Source organism: Perca flavescens, chromosome 18 (genome assembly GCF_004354835.1).
Source record: "Perca flavescens isolate YP-PL-M2 chromosome 18, PFLA_1.0, whole genome shotgun sequence".
Lineage (NCBI taxonomy): Eukaryota > Metazoa > Chordata > Actinopteri > Perciformes > Percidae > Perca > Perca flavescens.
In genome coordinates this window covers 15,090,214-15,115,832 of record NC_041348.1, presented here as the reverse complement: position 1 = coordinate 15,115,832, position 25,619 = coordinate 15,090,214, and the positions used below count along the sequence as shown (strand labels likewise).

At 38.7% G+C, this 25,619-nt stretch overlaps 2 protein-coding genes across 2 annotated transcripts; one reads left to right on the top strand and one right to left on the bottom strand.

The window, feature by feature from the left end:
* The first annotated feature begins 413 nt into the window (after positions 1-413).
* hddc2 (HD domain containing 2) lies at positions 414-5,360 on the top strand. Its single transcript, XM_028604828.1, has 7 exons — positions 414-555; positions 1,204-1,342; positions 2,066-2,187; positions 2,669-2,771; positions 2,888-2,956; positions 3,506-3,644; positions 4,056-5,360. The coding sequence occupies exons 2-7, from the start codon at positions 1,268-1,270 to the stop codon at positions 4,199-4,201; spliced, it is 654 nt and encodes a 217-aa protein (XP_028460629.1). The 5' UTR covers positions 414-555; positions 1,204-1,267; the 3' UTR covers positions 4,202-5,360.
* tpd52l1 (tpd52 like 1) lies at positions 4,981-24,553 on the bottom strand. The gene is made up of 6 exons (XM_028604829.1): positions 24,417-24,553; positions 16,681-16,799; positions 16,407-16,555; positions 14,566-14,667; positions 11,121-11,181; positions 4,981-7,344 (listed from the first exon to the last, which is right to left on the bottom strand). Exons 1-6 carry the CDS (start codon positions 24,433-24,435, stop codon positions 7,222-7,224), a joined length of 573 nt encoding a protein of 190 aa, XP_028460630.1. The 5' UTR covers positions 24,436-24,553; the 3' UTR covers positions 4,981-7,221.
* Between the last annotated feature and the right edge of the window lie 1,066 nt (positions 24,554-25,619).

The window sequence follows — 25,619 nt, the reverse complement described above, 5'->3', positions numbered from 1 at the left end:
ATACTGATTCAAGATCCCAGCTTCGTATATTGGTTAGATTTCACATTACAAACCGAGCCATCAGAAAATCTTGTGGACTGAAACAAACTCTATAAAATACGCTTCCCCAGTTTTACATCAACAGCACATCTTTGTCTCATACACCTTTCATTATTATTTGACATTTTATAAACCAAACAATTAATCAGGTTAATCAATCGATATATATTGTTGCAGCTCTAACCAGAGTTTATTCAAACCTGCCATAGCCTAAATAAGGTGCAGTTTGCAGTCTGTTTTTTTTTTTTTTTTTTTTTTTTTAATTTACGTGTGTTTATGCGTGGCCATTTGAGACAACAGAGCAGTTTAGTGTTGAATTGCATCTGAGAAAACGGTTAATACAAGTAAGACACATACGCAACTTAGCACAGCACAATCCCTTTGAACTAACCTTGGAGACTGCTCTGAGATGTTGAGCTCGGATCGTTGCAGATTTCTCTTCAAAAGCTTTAGCCTTCGCCTCCTCAGCCAGGCTGCTTAAAAACACCAGCGTTAGGAGTTCGATCTGAGGAAATGGTAAGCAATTAGCTCTTTTATTTATATAATCAGCTCATATGTCAGTTATGCTAGCTAGTTAGCGTTAGCCAAAAACAAAGCGAAAAGCCAGAACATTAGGAACGTTAGCTCGTCACTTCAGGACTAAATATACAATTAATGTCTAACGTTACTTACCATTGCCTCTGACGTCGGCCTCACATTTACGTTACTCTTTGTTTTCGTTTTAATTATAGATTTCAATTTGGTCGCCTTCTTCAACATTTTGGCAAATGTTCAGTGAAAAGCTCAACTTCACGCAGACAAAAAGTTTGTTTACGTCTTCCAATCTCCCGCTTCTCATACTTCCGGTAAAACCTCTTCTTCGTGCCATTTTCATCGTCACTTTTATTTATTTTTTTTGCCTTTACTGCCATCTACAGTTTCTAAGTAACACATTTAAAATGTCGTGTTCAGTGCATCGAGGTTCAAAGCAAGGACAATGATTTTCTCCATTTGATGCAAACATTAAAACGCTGGAAATAAAAAAAAGCACTAACCAGGCAGAGGTTTTAGTACTGTACAGTCTACCATAGACATAATATAGATCTATATTATGTCTCTATGCAGTCTACTCTACGGTAATGTCTTTTCACTTCGGCTCGCTGTGTTGTTTATGCTTCCATCTAGCGGCTGCGTTGGGCAACTACCTCAGCAAAACACCGTCTTTCTGCATCCGGGTCAGAGGACAGTAATGGCGGCCACCATTGAGACAGCAGTCGGCATGAGCAATATGCTGCAATTCATGAAACTTATCGGACAGCTCAAAGTAAGACTTCTCCCCAAACTACGGCTGTTTTTTTCTGCTGATTTGGTCCCAGGCCAAAAAAAGAACAACACATTATCTGAAGAGTATTAAGGCGCAATCTGTAGCTGGTGTTGATACAGTGAGGCATTGCTTTTCACACACACACACACACACACACACACACACACACACACACACACACACACACACACACACACACACACACACACACAACAACAACCATCTTATTACCGAGAACAAGAAAGAAAAAAACAGCACCTTGTTATTGCAGCGTCAAAACAGGTGAAAACTGACCCCTGTAACTTAAAGGAGTAAGATTAGGAATACCTAGGGAATACAAATATTCTTATTTGTGTCCTTATATGGTCAAAGAAATTAAATCATTGTCAGTGGTTTCACACATAGTAACGAATTGCATGTTTATCTGACCAACAGTGCAGAACCTAAAGAAATTCAGTTTACTGTCATAAAAGACTAAGGAAACAAGGAAATATTCACTTCCCAAAGCTACAGTGACTGTTTGGTTAAAAATGTATTTCATTATAAAACGTGCAGTCAAACAAAAAATGTCAATATTTTTTGTGCAGTGAAGTTCAGTATCAGCAAACACAAACTCTCTCACTAAGCTGGTGAAAAAAGTCACGAGGCATATATTTGAGGTTTTTCCTCTCCCTCTTCTGTGCCACTGATTGAATTGTGCCTTGTGGTTGGTGTTACCTGGAGAGGGTCCCACGGACGGGCTGGGTGTACAGGAACGTGAAGAAACCAGAGAGTGTATCAGACCACATGTACCGCATGGCCATGATGTCTCTGACCATCACAGACCCCACAGTGGACAAGGACAGGTACCTCACTCACACAGCTTGCACCCACACCTGGAAGAAACTTTCCAAGATTAAAAAGAGAAATATCTACTGACACACAGCAACTTATCCGCTGTTCTTTTAATTTCAGCCTTCTCCCAAACTAATCTATATTAGTATATATTTAATGGCATCCAAAAAGCATACGTATTCATCACATACATCACTTTCATGTTGCTTATGCAGCATAGTCCAAATATTTTGTTGCAATATTTTGTTTGAATTTAAGTGATGAAGGTCTGAGACCGAAACGTTGTATTTTTCTAAATAAATTATTGCTTGCGTTATGGTCAGTGTGCATGACTTTCTCTAAGCTTTTGATCTGCTACTTTTGATCATATCCTACGCACCTGCCCGACAAAAGAGGTGTGCAAAAAAGCTTTCTTACGTTGCCAAATGGTTAACAAAGTACTGAAATACTAACTTTATCACACTCCTACATGGTTTTCCTCACTGTCTTTAGATGTATAAAGCTTGCTCTGGTTCACGACATGGCAGAGTGCATTGTGGGAGATATTGCTCCATCAGACAACATCAGTAAAGCAGAGAAACACAGGCGAGAAGAGGCAAGTGACCAGTTACATCTAAACACAATAGACTCTGTTTTCTCTAAGTAAATGATGGTGGTTTATACAATATACTGTAATATATAAATAATTTCTCTTCATCGCCACGCTCTCAGGAGGCGATGAACCATCTATCAGCTCTACTGCCGGAGGGACTCAAAAAGGAGATTTATGGACTCTGGGAGGTACGCCTCAGGTCTGTTTGTAGCTTATGAATAGGATTGGGCACCGACAACAGATTCCTACTTGGAATTGTTTCAAAAATTACGATTCCAGTGGAATCGTTTCTTTATTGGAATCGTTTGGAGGATTTGGTTTCAAATCTGATCATGGGTTCCAAATTTAACACGCGTAAGTTTTGGTTTCCGTAGCTGCCAGGCACTTGTTGCGTTGCAGCCTTGGAGCACAGCAAGCGGCGCTCTAGTGTGGCTTTATTTTATGTTGAAAAAGCCCTGTATAACTGCAAACCACCACTGAATAAAAATTCAACTGTCCTCTTATTTGGCAAATAAGATGTGACCTGTTTCAACTCCACCCCTCAAAGAATCGGAATCAAGAATCGATAAGAACCAGAATCGAAAAGAAGAATTGGAATCAGAATTGTTATAACCCAAACGATGCCCAACCCTACTTATGAAGGATACTTGAATGTATCTAATAGCAGGCTGTCATGTCCCTGGTAATAATATGTATACCAGAATGTCTTTGTGGAAACACATTTGTTTTATCTGCAGGAATATGAAACCCAGAGCAGCCCGGAGGCCAGGTTGGTGAAAGAGTTCGACCTCCTGGAGATGATCCTGCAGGCTCACGAGTATGAGGAGCTAGAGGGAACGCCGGGAAGACTGCAGGAGTTCTTTGACTCCACCAACGGTACGTCTTCTTCTTCATTTCACATCTGTTTCTCTCTTCTTCACTAGAACTCATCATTTAAGTTGCTCACATTGTGGCACGGAGCTTCTTTTCTTTTCTTTGTTATTTATTCAATGTATACATGTGCAACTAAGCATTTTCTTATTGTTATATATTTGAATCAGTTGTTTGATTTATAAAACAGTCAATAATCCATAGTGGTGGTTCGCATTCAAAACGAAAAGCCCTTTAACCATAGATTACTGTTTGCAAACAATGTGGTTTGATTGAATGGTTTTCATGTTGACGTGTTGTGCAGAGCTGTTATAAATTGTATGTTTGTCAACTTAAAAAACAACAACAAATGAAAAATGTATGTTTAACTCATTTTGACGTAAGTTTCCTTTACTTGTGTTGTTTCTCATCTCTCAGGTCGTTTCCACCACCCAGACGTGCTCCGGCTGCTCAGCTCTCTAAATGAAGAGAGAGGTTGTAAATTGACTAAAACGGATGAAACAAAAAATTCAGGCAACTCGCAGACGACTGGTGCGTCACCTTCCCAGCCACGTAAGACTTGACTGTAACACACACACACGCCGCCTTAGTGGAGAGACTGTAACACAATATGTGTGTATGAGGATGCACAAACCCAACACAGGAAAACAACCCTGTGGAAAACCATCTTCTGCATCTCCCCTCATTTCTGAGCCATTTGCTGCAGTACAACTGTGAACGATGGCACATGGATATCTTCTATGTGCATGCAGCTGTTTTGGCCCATTAAAGGAGAATCCATACTGTCCTGGAAAGTACAGTACCACTATCTATAATAAATACATTCTGACGACTACTTATGCAAATACTGCCAGATAATGTCAAAATGCAATGAAATGTCCTAAAAAGTATTAAACCCTATATAAATTCCCAGATCATGTTACATTATCACATTAGTTGCAAATGTGACCTCTCTTATGGTTAGTTACTTTATAAACTGTTTATTTGAACTGCTAATGTAGAGAGAAATCATTAAACTAGGCCCACATTGTATTTCCTTTACCAGGCTTTATTGTATGTTTTCAATCTATTGACAAATACATTTGATTACATTTTGACATGTCATTATAAATAAATAATCTGGCAGATATTACATAATAGGGTTGTGTGTGTAACAATGGTGTTTAACCATCAGCAAAAAAGTGTAAATGCATTTTCTGATGCAGTCTAACTATACAGCAGAATGTTAGTAACAACAGCATACGCAGGCAGTCAGTGTTGCTGATGGATGAGAAAACAGTGGTCAGATGTGGAGGTTATTTGAGTCAGTATGATGCATAGAACTTCAGTTGCACAGGTTCAGTCACAGTTCACAGTGTTTATTGTAAAAATGTTGTCACCTCACATCAGCCATAAAAACAGCTCTTTGTAATGGTGTGTAATTAATTGTATGAATATGTTAAACATTACAATTATTTTATTTGAATGTCACAGCTTGGGGGTTATGTTTTTGAGTTTTAGTAGAAACCTTTGTTAAAGTCTTAACTGCTGAGTTCAGTTTGATTTCAACCCAACACATTGTAAAAATCTAAAACATGTACTGTAATTAATTTTCCAATGATATAACATGCATGACCTCAGTTATTTGGTAAAAGATCAGACCTGACAACATTTTCTTGCTACGCAAGATCTTTCAGTACTTGAATGTTGACATGAATTTTATTAAAATACATTTCATGGACAGACTGCGTAACACATTAAATGATCTGGGGCGTCTTCTGAAACCACAGCCAAGAAAAGAAATCTTAAAAACACATGAAAGACAATAGGAGAACCACAAAACACATCATATATTGAAAACAGAAGGTCACATTGATGGCAAAGATATACGGTGGCCATAGAGGCCGTACTTGAAAAGATTAAAAGAAATAAAGGGATTTTACACAAAAATTAAATGAGATTTTTTTTTATGTTTTGTGGCACCAACCTTTTCATAACATAAGCAGTAAAAAGTGTCTTTCAGCATTAACAGGTTAGTTCTGCACCAGGAGAGTTTAAAAAAGAAAGAAATCACATCGTTTGTGAAGCCAACGCAAGCAGCAGTATGATGTTGTATTAATGTTATACTGTGCGTCAGTTACATAGGCCTCAGAAAAAAGTTCAGCTTTTACACTATCTTGACCATTTTAGTGTAACATTAACCTGTGCTGATCCAGCACGTATCTGAGGCATAGCAGTTCACACAAGGTTAAAAACATTGAAACTTTCAAAAATAAATATCCCCAGTTTAAACTGCTGGAGTCAAGATGTTTGCAGACAACAGTGCACACAATTGTTTTTGTCATTTCCAGCAAGTCATTTATCAGATTTTGCGCATGTGGCAAATACAGGGTTTCATTTCTTCTTATAGACTAGTTAGTCCTTTAGTGTGACTGCACAAACTAAATATCCGTGCCATAAATCTAATCCAGCATTCAAATAAGGCCCGACCCAAACTGTCAGCAGCACAAAATGTGTACAACAGTCAGCTGTGGTTTTCAAAAAGTATCATGAGTGGCTGCATTTGCAAAGTAAAGCCCACAAAAGATTGTTTTAGGTGCTATAACAAAATCTTAAGATCTTCTGTCTTAGTGTAAAACCATTTATACTAAGTCTACAAATAATCTTTTCCCCCAGGACTTCTGGGTTAATCACATCAACATGGGTTCTATGTACATTTTCTTTACATGTTTTAGTAAAATGTAACATGTGTATTTTTATACCAAACACCTATTTCTAATAATAACCTAAAAATGTAGTTTTTGGTATGAAAGTTCTAGTAATGTAGAGTTGTGATAATGTACCAACATGGCTTATGTCGAATTTACACAACAAAAGAAGGCATCAATAACCTTTTATTTTGTGTCTGAGGAATTCCAGCTGTGATTCGACAGTTTTTCCACTCGTGTTGAGAGGGTGACTACGTGAGCCAAACCACGAGGCGCTCAACTTAAATGACAGCAGAAATACAGGGTTTTCGCTTTTGTCTGGAATCTGTGCATTCTCATTTTTTTAACTAAGGCTTAGCTGCGTCTCCGCTTCAACCCCATGTGATCGATCACTGTGGTTTAACATGGTGTGGAGGTCACCAGAGGCAGGTGACATTTGTCGTCTCATTGGTTAAATCCACGACACTGAAGAAAAACTCCAACAAAAAGACCAACATGCTCTGATCTCTTGGTAACATTCATAAAACGATCTAGGTTGTCGACAGATTCTTCCTTTAAACCCAGTTTATTAATAATAATAATAATAATAATAATAAATAACAACAACAACAATAACAACAATCTGAGAGGCTCACTGTGTTTATCAGCCCTCTACCAGTTAGGTGTGCTTTTGACGCCAGCTGTCTTGATCTTTCAAAATAAAAAGGTAGACAACTGCTGCTTTAAAATATTTTGAGTAAATTTGGGCCAAACAAGAAATTGCGTAACTTTTTGATTAAGTCTAGGCATTTAGGGTTTGCAGGAAATTCCATGCAAGTGTTAGGAGATTTAATCACAAACATGGTTTACAAAAGCATCTTAACACGTGTGATCAAATAAAGGTATTCTGTAAAATTTCAGGCAGGCCTCTCAGAGCTGTCCGCCAAGTTGATAGTGGGCATGTCCTGAGAGCTGGCATTTGCTGCAGAGGAGAGGACTTCCTCAAAGCTGCCTGCGGTCCCTGTACCCCCAACCTTTGTCTATGGAAAATGCAGAGAAATTGTATCAACATAAAATGTGCTGTCATCACTGAATAGTTCCTTTCTCCCTCTTCACATAGCCACAGCACTGCTGTTGTGCTGCAGAATAGGCTCAGGGTGGCAGACTTTTACAACGACTTCCACTATGAGTACAAAAGAGGATGAAGAGTGATGTTTCATTTTAAGCTCAAATGTAAACTTGTAAAGGATGTAAAGGAAAGATATTTAAACAGCTTTTGTTGAAACGTTGTCCTCTAAAGTCCTATCTTTGAGCTTAGCCAGTGTTTTTGATTTTTATATGAACTTTAGAAGTGTTTGGTTTTCTATAGAGGATTATTCATTATATTCATACCTGGAAGCTGCCCAGAACAACCACAGCCTGATCTGCTGGCTCCACTGGAGCGGTTGGGGTTAAGGGCCTTGCTCAAGGGCACCTCAGTGGTGGTAATGAGGGAGGGACAAGCGCTGCTCTTTCACTTTCCCCACCCAGATTTGATCCTGTCGGTCGGGGGATTGAACCGACGACCTCCCGGTCACAAGCTCGCTTCTCTAACCTTTAGGCCACCACTGCCCACTGCATTAAAACTTAAAAGTTGCCAAACAGGAGAGAAGTCTGCAGCAATTTAAATAAATCAGATGGTGGTATTTACAGGGGCTATTGCAAAGTACAGACAAAAGATGGAAGTCTGCCACTGCTAAGACAGGATCAGTGTGATTATAAATAACCAACTGCAAGAGTCAAGAGTGTCAACTGCCAATTACACCCAGATTATAGTGTTCAGTTGTCTCTGCTTCACTGACATTTTATAACATTCAGAGGTGGTTCTCTATGTGGCTTTCACAGCGTACTACTTTAGATCATAAAGCATGGTTGACATGTTACTGATTAGTGGGACTGTCAACATTTCTGTCACCAGGGGCCTCATTATAAACATGGCGTATGCACAAAAGAAGACGTACGCTGCTCTCTACACACAAATTTGGATTTATAAAAAACAAACTTGACGGGAAAAATGTGCAGTCCTCCACAGACACTCTGACCCAGGCGTACACACAGAAACGGGTGAAATGAGAAACGGTGACACCGACGGCAGACGGATGAAACGTGAAACTGTGAATCGGAGACCATTGGGTAAAACAAATCAAAATATTCCCTTTGAGGATATGAAGAAATCACAAAGCCATTCTTACAATTAATGTCCTATACAAACACCTGTTTGATCCAAACTTAAAGAATGGAACGGAATGGGAACAAAAGGTGATCTAAGAAACTTTGAGCGTGTCATGGTTGTTGGTGCCAGACGGGCTGGTTTGAGTATTTCACAATCTGCTCAGTTACTGGGATTTTCACCTGCAACCATTTCTAGGGTTTACAAAGAATAGTCTGAAAAAGGAAAAACATCCCGTATGCGGCAGTCCCGTGGGCAAAAATGCCTTGTTGATGCTAGAGGTCAGAGGAGAATGGGCCGACTGATTCCAGCTGATAGAAGATCAACTTTGACTCAAATAACCACTCGTTACAACCGAGGTATGCAGCAAAGCATTTGTGAAGCCACAACACAAACAACTTTGAGGTGGATGGGCTACACCAGCAGCGGGTACCACTCATCTCCACTAAAAATAGGAAAATGAGGCTACAATTTGTACAAGCTCACCAAAATTGGACAGGTGAAGATTGTAAAATGTTGCCTGGTCTGAAGAGTCTAGATTTCTGTTGAGACATTCAGATGGTAGAGTCAGAATTTGGCGTAAACAGAATGAGAACATGGATCCATTATGCCTTGTTACCACTGGGCTGGTGGTGGTGGTGGTGTAATGGTGTGGGGGATGTTTTCTTGGCACACTTTAGGCCCCTTAGTACCAATTGGGCATCGTTTAAATGCCACAGCCTACCTGAGCATTGTTTCTGACCATGACCATCCTTTTATGACCACCATGTACCATTACCTCTGATGGCTACTTCCAGCAGGATAATGCATCATGTCACAAAGCTCGAATCCTTTCAAATTGGTTTCTTGAACATGACAATGAGTTCACTGTACTAAAATGGCCCCCACAGTCACCAGATCTCAACCCAATAGAACATCTTTGGGATGTAGGAGATTCGTGCCCTGGATGTGCATCCCACAAATCTCCATCAACTGCAAGATGCTATCCTATCAATATGGGCCAATATTTCTAAAGAATGCTTCCAGCACCTTGTTGAATCCTTGTTGAATCAATGCCACGAAGAATGGAGACCGACAGCAAGAAGACTTGCTGGCAAACGAGGACGAGTGGCCTAAGAGCCGGTTCCGACTGCCCCGAGCCGTCTTGTTGGCTCTCTGTGCTGTTTTGGGCCCAGCGTTACAGAGAGGAGCACTCAGAGAAACCACGCTGTTGCCGGTGTCGTGCTGACACCTGTTCCACTTCAAGAGGGGTCAGCTCCGGCATCCTGTGGCAGAAACACTTTCTCTGTGTAGTGCTAGACGTTTTTTGCATCAACTTTAATATCGGACCATTTCTTTTTAATTTGGCCATCGTCCGACCTGTGAGGCTGCGGCATTAACTGCGTCTGCAACATATTCTCACTCTACAGCTTTTTTTTTGGCATTAGTAATGCCCACACTGTGCCCGCCAAACATATTTTCCTCTTTTCCACCTCTCTATCAAGAACTACAACTTCACATGGAGTGAAAGTCCTTTCCTGTGTTTTCCTCTGTGTGCATGATGTGAGTACGGATGAATATTAATTTGGGGCGTTTAACTGACTATTTGAGGGCAATTATGGGCTTGACACGAAGCCGCGCCACATTTAGAGTCGAATGTGATTTATAAAAGGGAATCCGGCGTAGGACGTGCGTGCGCATGGTTTTATGCATCCGAAAAATTCTGTGCGTACCCACATCCTATGTTTCGTCGGTACGCCACTTCTGACGCAAATTCGCCGCACAGTTTTATAAATGAGGCCCCAGGACGAACAAATAGTCAGTTAGATGACATTCAGTTGCAGTATATTAAATATGAGTGTTTTTTTGATTCTAGGTAGTTTAGAAATATGAAATTCATGCTTTCAAAATACACTCTATATGACATGTCTAATGCCTTACAATAAGTGATACTATTTAGAAGCAAAATTGTGTTTTTAGTCTATCATCACTTTATTCTAGTGATGGCGAGATGAAGCCTCGTGAAACAAAGTGGTTAGCAAAAGCTATTGGTCAAAGAGTGTTAAACAGGCAGTTTTATTACAGATGATCAATACACCGTATCAGAGACGGTTTTGGACTGAATATTGCACGAGTAAAGACTTAGAAATAACGAAGAAAAAAATCAATTTCCATGTAATCCATTTATATCAACATAGTGTGTATTTTCTGGTGGTATAATGTAATTAACATAACTATAATAAATGGATCTCCTTGAGAGTCTAAATCAATCCTATTGGTCATAATATAATAGCAGGAGGGGCAATTTTAGTAGGCTATTTTAAAACTGGCAATGGTTAACTGGGCTGAGGGCCGTGAATGTGCACGTGTAGATCATAGATGTATAATAAGACCATGTAGATTCCAACCACTTCATAAACCTGTCACGTGGTAAGGACGGGCAGCGAGGCTTCAGATGTCATCAATGACGTAATTTGTCTAAAACGTTACAAGCATCGATCGATCGATCGATAGATACACACATACATATACACACACGCTTCACGGAAAGCTTCAAATTTCTCGACACACACTCCGAAGCCTCGGCACAGAACCTAACATCACTACTTAATTCTGCACACTATTTACCTTGAGGGTGGACACTGTAGTCTCGACTTTCTCCTCAAAAGACTTGAAGCTGGGAGAATTTCTGTAAAGAAAAGAAAGACAGACATTCTACTTTTTTAACTGCACAAAACAATTTGCTGAACTATTTTCCGAAACAATATTATGGGTAAATTAACTAATGTCGTTTCTGCTAAAAATTATGTATTACAATGATAGATTATCTATATAATTGTTTTTACTGTAATGGCATACACTTGCTTAGAGGTAGTAAAAGGCACTAAAAACAGCAGTATGGGGTGTAAGCAGGTGTAAATACCATGTACAAACATCTCTGGTATTCAACTTTTTTTCTTCAGGTTTCTTAGTATCACTATTTCTAAATAAATGTCAATGTAAGGGACAAGTTAAACAGTTTGCTTCTATAAAAAAAGACAGTGAATTAGCATTGTACCAGGTGTTTAAACAAGGCTATATAAGGAATACAAAGATTAGAAGAACAAACTGACAATTGACTCTCCCTTACACACAAAAGCAAGCACAGTTTGGTTACCTCATGGTGGGCATGCTCATAGAGTGTCTGATAGAGTAGCTTTCCCAGAGAGCATGGTGAGAGAGGAGTTAAGGATTAGCACAGGACACACACACACACACACACACACACACACACACACACACACACACACACACACACACACACACACACACACACACACACACACACACACACACACACACACACACACACACACACACACACACACACACACACACACACACACACACACACACACACACACACACACACACACACACACACACACAATACACAATTTCAAATTGCTTTCAAATTGAAAAAAAAAAAATCAATGACTGCATGGTCTTACATCCGTCTCAGCCTGTATTGGCTTAAAGTTTTAGCACTTTCCTGCAACTGGGAAAGTTCATGACAACTTGTTCACATGATTCACCTACACAATTTGTTTTTGCTTATCAAAGACCAAAATCAATTAGATGTGATTCTAATCTGATCTGAGACAACCAATGGACTGAGTATGTCCAGCATGACAGCTTCATGTACTCAACCAGACTCAGCTGACTGTACTATTGGCTGACCTGACTGAGATCTATTGAGTTAAGGTCTCGGAGTGAGGAACAGCTAATGTGACATAATCAGCTGTGCAATTCTTACCCTATAGAGTTGGACCTTCGGAAGCGTGGAGGAAGATGGGAAAACATTTTGAAGATACATTGACAGACCTTGTATACTTCACAGTCACACTCTTTCACTTTAGAAAATTTATGTTATTAATACAAACAATGGCACTATAATAAATACAAAACGGTCATCTCTTATCAGTTAGGGGAAGTAACCCGACGTGGACACCTGGGGAACTAGTTAGTTCTACATGATACTTTATCTCACTTGTACACAGATGTCCTAACAAAATAAAAATGTTCTACTAAAGCTAAACATCGCAAAACGCACAAAAACCCAAGGTTATCCACACTTGCACTTAAAAGAAACTTTAAATCGAGTCAATGATCACACACACACACACACACACACACACACACACACACACACACACACACACACACACACACACACACACACACACACACACACACACACACACACACACACACACACACACACACACACACACACACACACACACACACACACACACACACACACACACACACACACACACACACACGACAGAATTAACGTGTTGTAATACAGAAAGACTACAAATATTTGGATTGATATGCAGTATGTATGCAACTTTTGATATGCTGTATCCATTGAAAATTAGGCTTTACTTTGAAAATCAGTTTGAAGAAGGTTAAATATTTGATATGACAAGTGACATGCAAGAACACTTCAAAACATCCACAGCAAAAAATTAAATACAAACATGCTTACTGTGTATTGCACACAAACCAAAACCTATGCACACCATGAGCCAAAAACCACAGGGACATACCTCCGAGGGAACAGTAACTCTAGACCAGCCAGGCTGGAATAACCAAAAGATAATGCAGTGTTTCCTTTCTGCACTTCATATTCCAAATACATAATAAACTGCAGTGAAATTAACAACACCCCATTTGTCTTTACCGTAGAGCCGCTGCCAACAGATTACAGTCTCCACAGGAAATATGGCAGTTTTAAAACATTTTTCCTGCTTTGTTATGAACAGTAATGGTATCAAAGTTGCAAATGAAACCGTCTCCAAGTGTTACTTAAATGTATGCACACAATGTTAGGGGTTTTTAATTCTACAGTCTTGATTATTTTAAAGCTTTAAAATCCAAATTTGTTTTATTTATTAGGTATTACACAGTAACTGTCTTGAGTTACATTCAACACTCTTTCTGCTTACATGAACCATCATATACTGTATGTTGACCTGTTTGTTCCCTGACCTTTGACAACTTTCCTTGCACATACATTTATTCACACAGGCCCACAGTCTCTAGTCATCATACACACAAATGCTCTATTTATTTCACAAAGAGCAATGCAGGCTGACTCGCACACTTGTGTTGTGTTGACTTTCAGTGTCTCAAACAGAGCAGCACAGAGTGACATAAAGGAAAAGAGACAGAACAAGAACAGAAAGTGACTTCAAGGCGGACAGACTTCCGAGCCTCTGGCCTCTAGTGAGCGCATGAGAAGGTCTTTTGTTCCCGCTGCGGTTAGATTTTATAACCTACACTGTTAACCATTGGATATTATTTTTGTCTTTTATAATTTATTTATTTATTGTCTCCTTATCACGGTCTATTGGTCTACTAGTCCAGAATTATTTGTTTGTTTATTTGTTTTTTAGTTGTGTATTGTGTTCGATTGCTGTATGGTTGGTGGCAAACCAGTTTCCCTATCGGGATTAATAAAGTTTTTTCAATTCAATTCAATTCAAATATTGCTGTCCGAGTGTTGTGTACACAAACACACACTTTCTCCCCTTCACTCTAACACTTCAACCTGCAAACTCCTTCAGCTGTCTCACACACTCACAGGCCCTTCAGCTCCCACAGAAAGCAGCTTAATGTGGGCTTACATAATCTGAATTTCGCCTGAGCTGGAGAGAGCAAAGAGTCAAAATTCTGCTCCCTGAGAGATGGGGGAATGGATAGCACAAATAAAAATGTGTCTGTGAATTAGATGAAGGTGTAACTCTATCGGTGGTAATGGGTAGGCTGGGGTTACGATATGTTTAGATATGCAAATGTGTTGATGATGGAGCTTTTTGACGGGCAAAAGACACATTTCCAACTGATGTTTGAAAGACACTGGGACTCATGCCATGTGGACACAGAGGACAATGTGTCCAGCTGGGTGTAATTGTCAACAGATCAACCAAATTCAGTGGGTGACTTATGTCCACACTATTTGCATCATTCTTTAACACAGAGAATTCTTCCTAAATAATGACGATATGGCATCATTATGTACCTCATGTCCCCGAACTTCCTGGTGATGGCGCTGCCCAGTGTGCTGAAGGCGGCTGAGGTTTTCTGTCCTGCTGTGGACAGCGTCTCGGATGTCTTCTTATAGCTGAGACATAAAGGGGGTCCATTCAAAATATGTCTCCTACACATACTGCACTGAATTCACACTTATGCTTAAGCTAACAACATTGTTAAACACAGATATATTCATATGCATATAAAGGTGACAAGCACAAACGCATAAACACACAGATACACAACAGCCTTTGAACCTTTTTTCCACTGTTTAGCGACACTTTTGTCTACATTTGCATCGTAGATTGCTCCCATCCACACATCCACACTCAGTTTCTCTGGGATCATACACTCCTTTGGCCACACTGGTTCATTATAGATGAGGACGGCAACTGTGTGTGTAAAGTGATCTTCAGGTTGAAGTGTAACTGGATAAGAAGGGAGGCCTCTAGAGACTATCCCCTTTCTCTTCTCTGTCTCTTGGTGTCTGAGTAAAAGCTCATAGTGGATGGTCAAATTAGGAAATTGGTAATCTGCACATGAAAGCAAAATAATAAATAAAAATCAACTCTTCTAACAAGTCCTATCCAGATTTGGAGGATAATTACAGATGTTTTTAGTTTTTTTTTTTACTGCTGATAATACAGTAAAAATCATCGGGACATGTTCAGCTAATTGTGTCATGAGGTCAACGGTAGCCTTTAGCACTGTGTAGCCATTTGATGTGTTTTTAATCAGGTTTATGATGTCTGTTCCAGCGAGCGCAACAAAGATAACAGACAGATATGCTGTGCAGCTAGGAGCAGAGGATTAGGTCTTTTTAATTGGGTTTCTGATATCTGTGGTTTATAACAGACACTCCGTTTGGAGTATGGTTTTACTGACTGTTAAAAAAAAAAAAAAACTACCTGCACTTTGTGTGTGTGTGTGTGTGTGTGTGTGTGTGTGTGTGTGTGTGTGTGTGTGTGTGTGTGTGTGTGTGTGTGTGTGTGTGTGTGTGTGTATGTCTTGCTAAAAGGTCCCATGAAATGAAAATTTCATTTTAAGAGGTTTTTTAACATTAATATGCGTTCCCCAGCCTGCCTATGGTCCCCCAGTGGCTAGAAATGGTAATAGGTGTAAACCGAGCCCTGGGTATCCTGCTCTGCCTTTGAGAAAATGAAAGCTCAGATGGGCCGATCTGGAATCTTGCTCCTTATGAGGTCATAAGTAGCTGTAATTCTGCACCAAGGCTGAATTTCGGGGAAAGAGACTTCAGATACTGTATTAGGGGACCACTAAGGTCTATATAAAAGCATCCATAGAGCACCATGTCATGGGACCTTTAAAAGGCATCTATTATGACAGCAAAAATTGTCCTGCTTTTTGAAGGGCATCCATTACACCCTCTGTTCAAAGGACTCCGAAGCTCTTTCAGTGAGCAATTGGTAATGCCTCGGTGCTCTAGTGAGCGCATGAGAAGGTCTTTTGTTCCCGCTGCGGTTAGATTTTATAACCTACACTGTTAACCATTGGATATTATTTTTGTCTTTTATAATTTATTTATTTATTTATTTATTGTCTCCTTATCACGGTCTATTGGTCTACTAGTCCAGAATTATTTGTTTGTTTATTTGTTTTTTAGTTGTGTATTGTGTTCGATTGCTGTATGGTTGGTGGCAAACCAGTTTCCCTATCGGGATTAATAAAGTTTTTTCAATTCAATTCAATTCAAATATTGCTGTCCGAGTGTTGTGTACACAAACACACACTTTCTCCCCTTCACTCTAACACTTCAACCTGCAAACTCCTTCAGCTGTCTCACACACTCACATACACACATTAACTTACGCCGTGGAGGTCTGCATGTCGTGCCAGCCTCTACTGAGGTTGTTCCTGAGCTCGTACAGAGAAGTCGCGCCCAGCTTCTGTTTGAGTTCTGCGTGCTGCTTCTCTTTGGACGACAAAACCTGCTTCAACGTACTGATCTCCTCCTCCAGCTGGACATACACAAAAAAAGCTACTTAACTGTCATACTATCTTATGACTATCAACAATATCACCACTTTCAACCCTTCTTGTTGTTTCTGAATATGCACATGAGAATGTGCATGTGTAAACATACTTTAGCTAACTCTTGCTGAATCTCCTCTCTCTCCTCCTCAGTCATGATGGAGTTGTTAAGGTTGACTTCTGAGGCCATATCTTCATCAGCCTCTCTCAATGGCTCAGAGTCCAGGAAACCTGAAACACACACACACAGACACACAAACAGACACACACACAGACACACACACAGACACACACAGAGATGAAGGAGACAAAACAGAAAATGTAGAATAGGCACAGCAAAAAAATAAAATAAAAATAAACGAATCTTCTCAAGTACTACATTCATTGATGTGGTGCTGTTTTGAAATATTCTGGATCCCATCAGTTATAGCAAAAATCTGCATCTGCTTCTGGAATCAAACGCATCGTTATGAGTTTTGACATGTTCTTGTCCCTATGGCCAGAGTTGGGCGACGTTATTTTCAGGGTATATTTATGATATATAATGATATTCTTGATGATATGACAAAATACGGAACAATATTTTCTTAATAATTTCAAGAACATACAAAGTGTTATAGTTTTATATGTCAACATAAATGTTTAGTTTGCCTTCAAATATATTAAGTAAAAACTAAAAGAAAATGATCACTCAGTTGTAACAGTAATTCAAAGTGAGATTTAGATTCTGTATAAAAATATTAATAGTAAAACAAAGTGCACATCTAAACAGATGCCAAATTAACAGGCAATTACGTCCACAAGTCTGAATATTGCTAAAGTCACAATACTAATTTTTTCACATCATGATAATGCAACGATATGAAATGGCACACCCCTAGTGTGGACTTTTTGTAAATTGCTTTGGACAAATGTGTATGAATTGAAAGTAATGCAGTTCTTATTGGTTTTGTTTCTCTTGTTTACGATCAATTTAAGATATTTCTAAAATGTTTCTGCCCTTTTGCCTGTTTTGACTGTGTGCTGCAAACTGTCTAACAGCCTCTATAAAGTCTGAGTCAACATGTCTGTCTGTCTGTCTGTCTCCATCTCTGTCTGACAGTTATGTAATCCGTGGTGGCAGGCTGTAAAACTCTAATCTGGATTAACTCCTGGATTATTTTGCTGACGGACACTACAGACTGCTACACACAAACAAACAAGATGCTGTTTCTGCGGACAGACTGACTTGAACGTTGCAATATTGGATTTTAGTGAAACCAAAATTAAACAAATTATGTTTTGCCTTGGCAGCTGTTCCAAATAAAATGAAAAAAAAAAAACATAGGCATAAATATATATAGCTACTCAAACATTATTATACCCAAACATCTTTCACAGATTTAGTCTTTAGAAAATATTCTCTCTTTCTGCCACTCACAAAATCACCTTATTATACTAATTGCACGTTACTAATACTTACTTCTGGAAACCACACTCAAACACACAATTACCCACACACTCTTTAGATTCTGATACTAAACTAAACCACTTCATGCACAATCAAGATATAGAAAATTCAAATATCTCTATGAATTAGTATTTGCTTTCATGCAGAGCAAGGAAGCTGATTCATACTGTCAGCTGACTGGCATCAGGATAAATGATGCAGCAGAAGTATATGGAGTTTCAGAATAGGGATTTATTTCTCTATACCTTGCAATATTCAAGAGCGAGAGATTTTCACATTATAACTGCTCCATCTGGTTAGCCTTGTATTGTTGCAGGATATTTGTGGAAGGCAAATCAGGACAGACCGGTACCACACAGCATCAAGCAACAGCAGGATGACCGTGTCCACACAACACCATAAATGCAAATACATGTAGGTAATTATGTCACTATGTTTGTAGTGGACCTGTGAATGTTTTGCAAAAAACTGTATCTAAAACCCACAGTTTGGACAGAATGGAAAAGGATAACTGTACCTGCTGTGAGGTGTCCTCTCTCTTGATGTGGCAGCATTATAAGACAGGTGAGGACAGCGTAAGGTTAGTGAAGACTGATAAAAACTAGCGATGCTGTCCACTGACTAAAGTACTTACTATTGTATAAGTAAACTGCTAACAATTACTTTAATACTTTAGAAATCTAAAGGGGTCAGCACCACATGCAGCAAACACATGCACATTTCACACAAGTGTAGCAGAACTACACACTAATACAAGGTCTTTCTATAGTAGGGAGCTATTCTGCAAACACCACACAGCAGCAGGACAATCAGATTTTTTAAACCCCCTGTGGCTAAGATGGAAGCTGTTAAAGTGCACGGATAACTCCGAAGAGTCTATTTTCATGTTCACGTAGCCATGAGAAGACCTTTAAAATGCCAGTAAGATTCAATCAGAATTAATTGTAGGAATGAAATTACAATGAAACATGAATTGTTTCATTAATTTAATTGAACATAAAACACGACATGCTAAGAACTAAAAACTCACACATCCACAATAACCATCTCGACTTAAATTTGTTTTTTCTAAAGTAACGTTCACACACTATTAGGGTTTTTCCAAACTGCTAGTGATTTTATGAACAAATTAGTGCAAAATTTAGTATACTGGTATTAAAGTAGCATGTTGCAAATGTTTTTTTTTTTTTTTTTTTTTTTTTTTTTTTTTTTTTAGGTGAGGCAGGTTTCCTTTTAGCTAACACAGGTTTATTTTTAGCTAACGCAGGTTTCTGTGGCCAACGCTGGTTTATTTTTAGGTAACGCAGATTTGTTTTTAGCTAATACTCGTTTATTTTTAGCTAAAGCTTGTTAATTTTTTAGTGAACGTTGGTTGATTTTCTTTTGTTAACACTGGTTTCTTTAGCTAAGGCTGGTTTATTTTAAGCTAACACAGGTTTCTTTTCCGCTAATGCCATGGGTGTTGCGTGAGCGGCTACTGGGCGTGGCGTGAGCGGCTACAGGCCGCAGCTGGACCTTATTGTTATTTTTAGCTAACGCAGGTTCATTTTTAGCTAATGCAGCATTTAATAAAGTTAAAAGGAAAATTTAAAACTGTAGATAAGTGCACTTGACCAAAGGCATTTTTGCCATTACAATTTAGAACAGGCTGTGTCTGTGTGATTCTATCAACGTTGTGAAAGATATAACATAATATAAGAATGGTTTGTGAGAGTCACGTGTATCACAGTTTGTCACTATGGAAACAAAAAGGCACAGTGTCTAAGCTGCTACTTATATTATCAACACCAATGAATGGTGCAGTGCTATTTTCTATCAAACGTGTAACTTAGTAGTAAAAACACAATTCAAAGATCTACGGTGAAATTAAAAATAACAGAAAGATTAGCTGTTGGTTTTGAAAGATTGTCCCATTTATACTATGCCGTAGCATTACCAATTGTCAGGAATGTGAAGAATGCTGAAACAAGTTAATGATCCCAGTCACGGATCACTGCATAAAATCAGTTAGATACAAAGTAAGGTCAGATCCTAAGCTCTCTACTAAACTGAGGGGTGGATACATTTTCAGGCCATGTTACACAGGCAACATTGCCAGACGCTGCTAAATGATTATCTTGTGCTTTTGTTTATTTTACATTTTACAAGTATGTTTATTATTCTTCACTGAATTTGCCATCTAACTTCAAAACATGCTCACACACTTTCTGTAGTAGCTAATCATGTTCTAGGACAGGGATATGCCAGAATTACCTACCACACCTTTTTAACCAGACGGCAAAAATAAAGTCTCTTGCTTAAATTATTTGGGTTTGTGAATTTTTATTTTTTTAAGTTGACTGTATGTGTTGCGTATTTTTATTTTTGTTTTTATTTAGGCCCAACATGTTGTGTAAGTTTAAACACACTGCTATGAATACAATTCTGGAGGGGAAATACTAAAGCTTTTGATTGGTTAACCTAAAAGTAGTGAAAATTTAAAATATTGAGTCTAACACTACCTGAATCTGCGTATAATATCCCCATATATACAAACGCATTTCATTTCTCTAGGCTGCTAAAAATTACTAGATAAAACTCAAAGGACTTGGCCTCAGTGTCAGCTATAGCCCTTGTGTGGATACAGGTTCCTACAGAGGTCATGTTATGTTGACAAGTAAATGTTTAACCAAAATGAAGGATCGGTCTATTCTACGGGCTCTAGTCTACATCCCTCTTCACCTGTGCTGTCCAGTTGCATATCCCAAGTGGTGGACATGGCCCAGTTGTCAGAGTGCGACGCTGATGTCCGACACCACTGATCGTCCCCTGATGATGAAGTTTTACCCCATTCTGTCAGGTTTTCCCCATTTTGAGCCTCTGGAGCCAAGTCGTCACCATGCGAGCTCCTTTTAACCGATTCCTCGCCAGAAGGGTAAAACATGTCCTGATTCAAACCTGAGCAAAGTTACAGTTGAATACACTTTCAGTATCTTAGACAAAACAGGAAGTGCTTGATTCATCTTATTTCGCAAGTAATGAGTCCTCTTTTAATGATGTTTTAGCTTAACTGACAAAAAAAATCCAGGAAGTTTCATTTTTTAAAGAGAAGTACCTACACATTGCATAGAGGATGTCAGTAGGGCCCTACAGCACATTTTTGCACAATGGAAGACTGGCCACATTTATATCTGTTATTCATCTGATTGAATTTTTGCATGTTCAGACACCTACTGCATCGTACATGTAAATTATTATTTAAAATCCCTAAACAGTTAATGGATGTGCTATTAAAGGGGCATCAAATACCAATCTGTTTAGATTGACTGTATTTTGGTCAAGGCCAACCCTGAACGTTTTTCAGAGTAAAGCTGAAGCAATCTATTTTGATAATCGATGAGTCAAGCTAAAATGCTTATGTCTCTCTCTTTTCTCTTATGTTTTGAATAGGTCTCCTGGGCTTCGGGAAATTGTAATGAACATTTTCTTTAATTTTTTGTATTTTTGTAGACAAAATTATTAATAGAGAAAATGGGCAGATTAAACAATAATACAATTATACTTGCTGCAGCCCTGCTTCCGAGTAAGTCCAACTTAGACCCTGCATTAAGTCACTCCTGAAGGGTCAGTTATTCTTATTTTAACCATCCTCATGTTAGTGACTCAAATTTAAAATATTTATGTGTAATATTTGAAGACCACACTCACCCACTCACCTGACTTCTAGCAGTTAAATCAACATTGAATCACATAAGGAAGAAAACTGCTGTTGCACTGACCTGAATGTAAAAAACTAAACACGCCACACTTGTTCCAAAACCCCAGTCCGTGATGCCACTTTCTGTTTAACAGCTGACGTCACAGACAAAACAAACATGCTTTAGACATCACTTCCTGTGACGTGATCTGTGTGCAGCAGCAGATTAACACCCTGTGATTCAGTGTGGATTCAGGTTTGTTTGTTTTTTTTGGGTGTGGGGGGCGTTGAGTCTTACCCTGCTCTCCCTTGTGTGTGGCTGAATTAACCCATTCCTCTCCAGGACCCATGCTGCCCCAGTCCACCACAGCTTCACTCAGAACACCAGAGTACAACTCTGCGGCAGAGCAAGGCAGCAGGAGACAAAAAAAACCTTGTTACACACACCTTGATAACACTGAGGTCTGTTTTGGTATATGCACTTTATCGGAGTCTGCATTTGTACAGGAACAGGAAGTCTGAATTTTGACACTTTGTGGCACAGATCTCAACTTCTTGGAGTTGTTAAAACAGGATATATCTGATTCTTGCTATTCAAAAAGTATTCAGTGGAGCAAATCTGTTAAATCTGTGATAACAACAAGATTGTTTGTAATAATTATGCAAGAAGTACCAAGGTTATTGAGCGATCCAAGTTCTCTGGTTGCTGATGAAATCTCATTACGAACGACTTTGAGTTCTTGAAAAGCACTATACAAATTCCATTTATTTATTAATTATTATTATTATTATTATTATTATTATTATTATTATTATTATTATTATTATTATTACTACACATTACTCCAGCACTACAGGTGGAAGAAGACCGAAAAGGACAGTGTTGTTTCACCAACAATGACTTAACTTTAACTACTGCATTGAGGCTGATAAACCACTCTTTCAAAAAAGGAGAAGAGGTCACAGATTTCAGTGTAAAACCTAAACATGAAGTGGCATATCATATGACATATCAGCTTACACTGCTTTGTTTCCAAAGAACTGTCCTTCCCTAAGTTAATGAAGGCTTATTTCAACGGGCCACAGTTAGTGAAACTCTTCTGATCATAAAGCATAATTTTAGCAGATCAAAGAAGGTGATCACTTTGATCGCACTCATTAGGCCAGACTGATCTATTTCATCAAGTTAATGAAAAATATCTGAAACTTTTCAACACACCCCTTCTTTACTCTTTTTTTCTCAGTTTCTCTCCCCCCTTGTCCGGGGTGGAATACCTTTAGTCACAAGACTCCTGTTTGGTCCGATGGTCATGTGGCTATGCTAAATCAGAGGCCTAGAGAAAGTCATATGGCTGCTAAATCAATTGAAGCTAAATTGCCTGCAGTATGGCCAAACAGCAACAATACTGTACTACTGTATATAAACCTTTTTCAGTCCATTTTTTTTATACCATATCATTTAAAAAAACCATATGTGGATTATGAACATTTGGGATGTTTTAGGACAGAATTATAAATGCAAAACCTTCATGTTAATCAAGTTTCATTGACAATTTAAAGCCATTTGCACTGCTCCAGCCTCTAACTCTGAACACAAAGCTCGGCTGACTTCCAGTTAGCCATAGGTAGGCTACACATATAAACCTGCAAAAGAAATGCAATTAACTACCTGCATAAACAAACAGTACCTTTTCTACTTTCACGGATGTGGGAGTCATTGCCTGACTTGATTAGTTCACGTCTCAGTTTTCACATTCAAAATTCCCATTCCTCAGTAAAACTTTGGCTGAATCAAACAGCAATATGCATAAACCAAACAATCTTACATTACCACCTGTACCAAACGATTACATGTGTGAATGACTCTGAACGAAAATTATTTAAGAGTACACATTAGAATCAATGTGTATCACTGTCAGCAGCAACACAGCACCTAGTAGGCCTATACTATCAATGCCACAAATGGTAGAACAACATTCAGCAACATGAAAGGGTTCCTTAAAGCCAGATGAGACAAAAGGACATACATATTTGGCACTCCTATTACTGTAAACACCTCCCACATACAGTAGCTTAGGGTTTGCATGGTTTAAAGCAAGGGATGATGCAGGTGTGGATAACAGGACAATTAAATTGATTTCAGTGATCAATAGAAAATTGACATAACTGCTGATGAAAACCGGTGCATTAGACCACCGGATAGCCTCTGAGACAGGAAACAGTATCCAGCCACAAGACTTAAATGTGATCTGGAGTTTCCATGATGTCTTGAATGAACAGTGACACAAACGTACAGCACACTGACCAACTGTGTAGCTGTGGATGCCTGAAGCTTCATTTCTGGATATTTGCTTCCTGAACCAGCTCTTATGGCCTCAGAAAAGTCTTCAGAAAGCGCTGGCCAAGAAAGCTAATTTATGAATGGCCCATAGAAACAAAAATTGTAGGCTACTGAACAAGATGCCAGTTTAAGCAGTCGGCTATAATTTGAGCACATGCAGAGTCGGGCTATAAATTATCGCTCCAAAATTGTCGCTGTACAATTTTGACTTTCTCCGTATTTTTGGATTTATATGCTACTTTGCTTTCCACTGCTTCATCGTCAAAACAGTGACGTGTGCAGTCAGTGCAGCCTCACTATCAGATCAACAGCAGCGGTTTTTAAGTTCTGTCTGAAAAAAATATAAAGAGTTGTCTTCAGCATGCAGCGACACCGACTCACCTTGTTGTCTGGTCTCCATCAGCGACAGCCAGGTGAACTTCCCAAATAATCTTCTGAAACAAGACACTGCAGCACGCGCAGCAGCGGCCGTTAGGTCAGTGTGTTTTCACTCGGGTTTCCTTGGCTGTCACGAGCTGGGCCAGCTCTTTCAGGCGGAGCTTGGAGCGCGAGCCAATGGGCTCGCGCTTTTGTAATTTGCTTAATTCAATCACCGGACATATTGGACACAACAACATACTGTATATAACTGAAGACATTAAGGAAGTATTCAGAGCCTAAGTAAAAGTAGCAGTAGGCTACATCAGTGTATAAAAACCCCATTACAAGCAAATGTCCTGAATTTAAACAAAACTTACAATGAAAGTACAAATTATTATCGCCAAAAGTAAACGTAAGTTCTAAATGCAGCAGAGTAAGTTCCCTCTTAATTAAGTATAAAGTAGCACGAAATCCAAATACTCAAGTAAAGTATCTCATAATTTTACTCAAGCACAGTACTTGGGTGAATGTACTTTCCATAGTCTGTTTCCACCACTGGTGTTTTTGTAAAAGGTTTCCCTTTTAACCTATTACACAATGTCTTTATTTGTATTGTTGTGTGCAGCTCTTAACAAAAACAATATCAACTACTACTAATAATAATAATAACAATAATTATAGAGGGATTCACTAATAAAGGATGCTAAAGGAATTCAATTTGTATTACAATTTGTATTATTTATTTACAAAATTTCATATTAGTAATCTTAATACTGTCATATTCTTTGCTACTCTGACTGCATGTCATTTTGCATTTGCATTGCTCCTACAAAATTAAAATCAAGGTTCTAGGGATTTGCCTCCTGCAGTGCACTTCTGACCCCTGCTGACATAAAACTGTAGTCACAACGGTGGTTGTAAACAAAAAGAGGTTGATGTAACCGACTGCTCCACAGACCAACAGACAGACATTCATACAGTTTCTAAAGTAGGCTGTCTCAAAAAGTATATATATATATATATATATATATATATATATATATATATATATATATATATATATATATATATATATAGTATAAGTATAATACGTCAATATCAAATGAAAGAGTCAAACCAGAACATTTTGGCGTTTGACCCAGGTTTGTTTATTCTTCATCAGATCCTCAGATGAAAACAATGTGCCTGGCTAAGTGAGCAATAATATCAGCAGACATTTTTAAC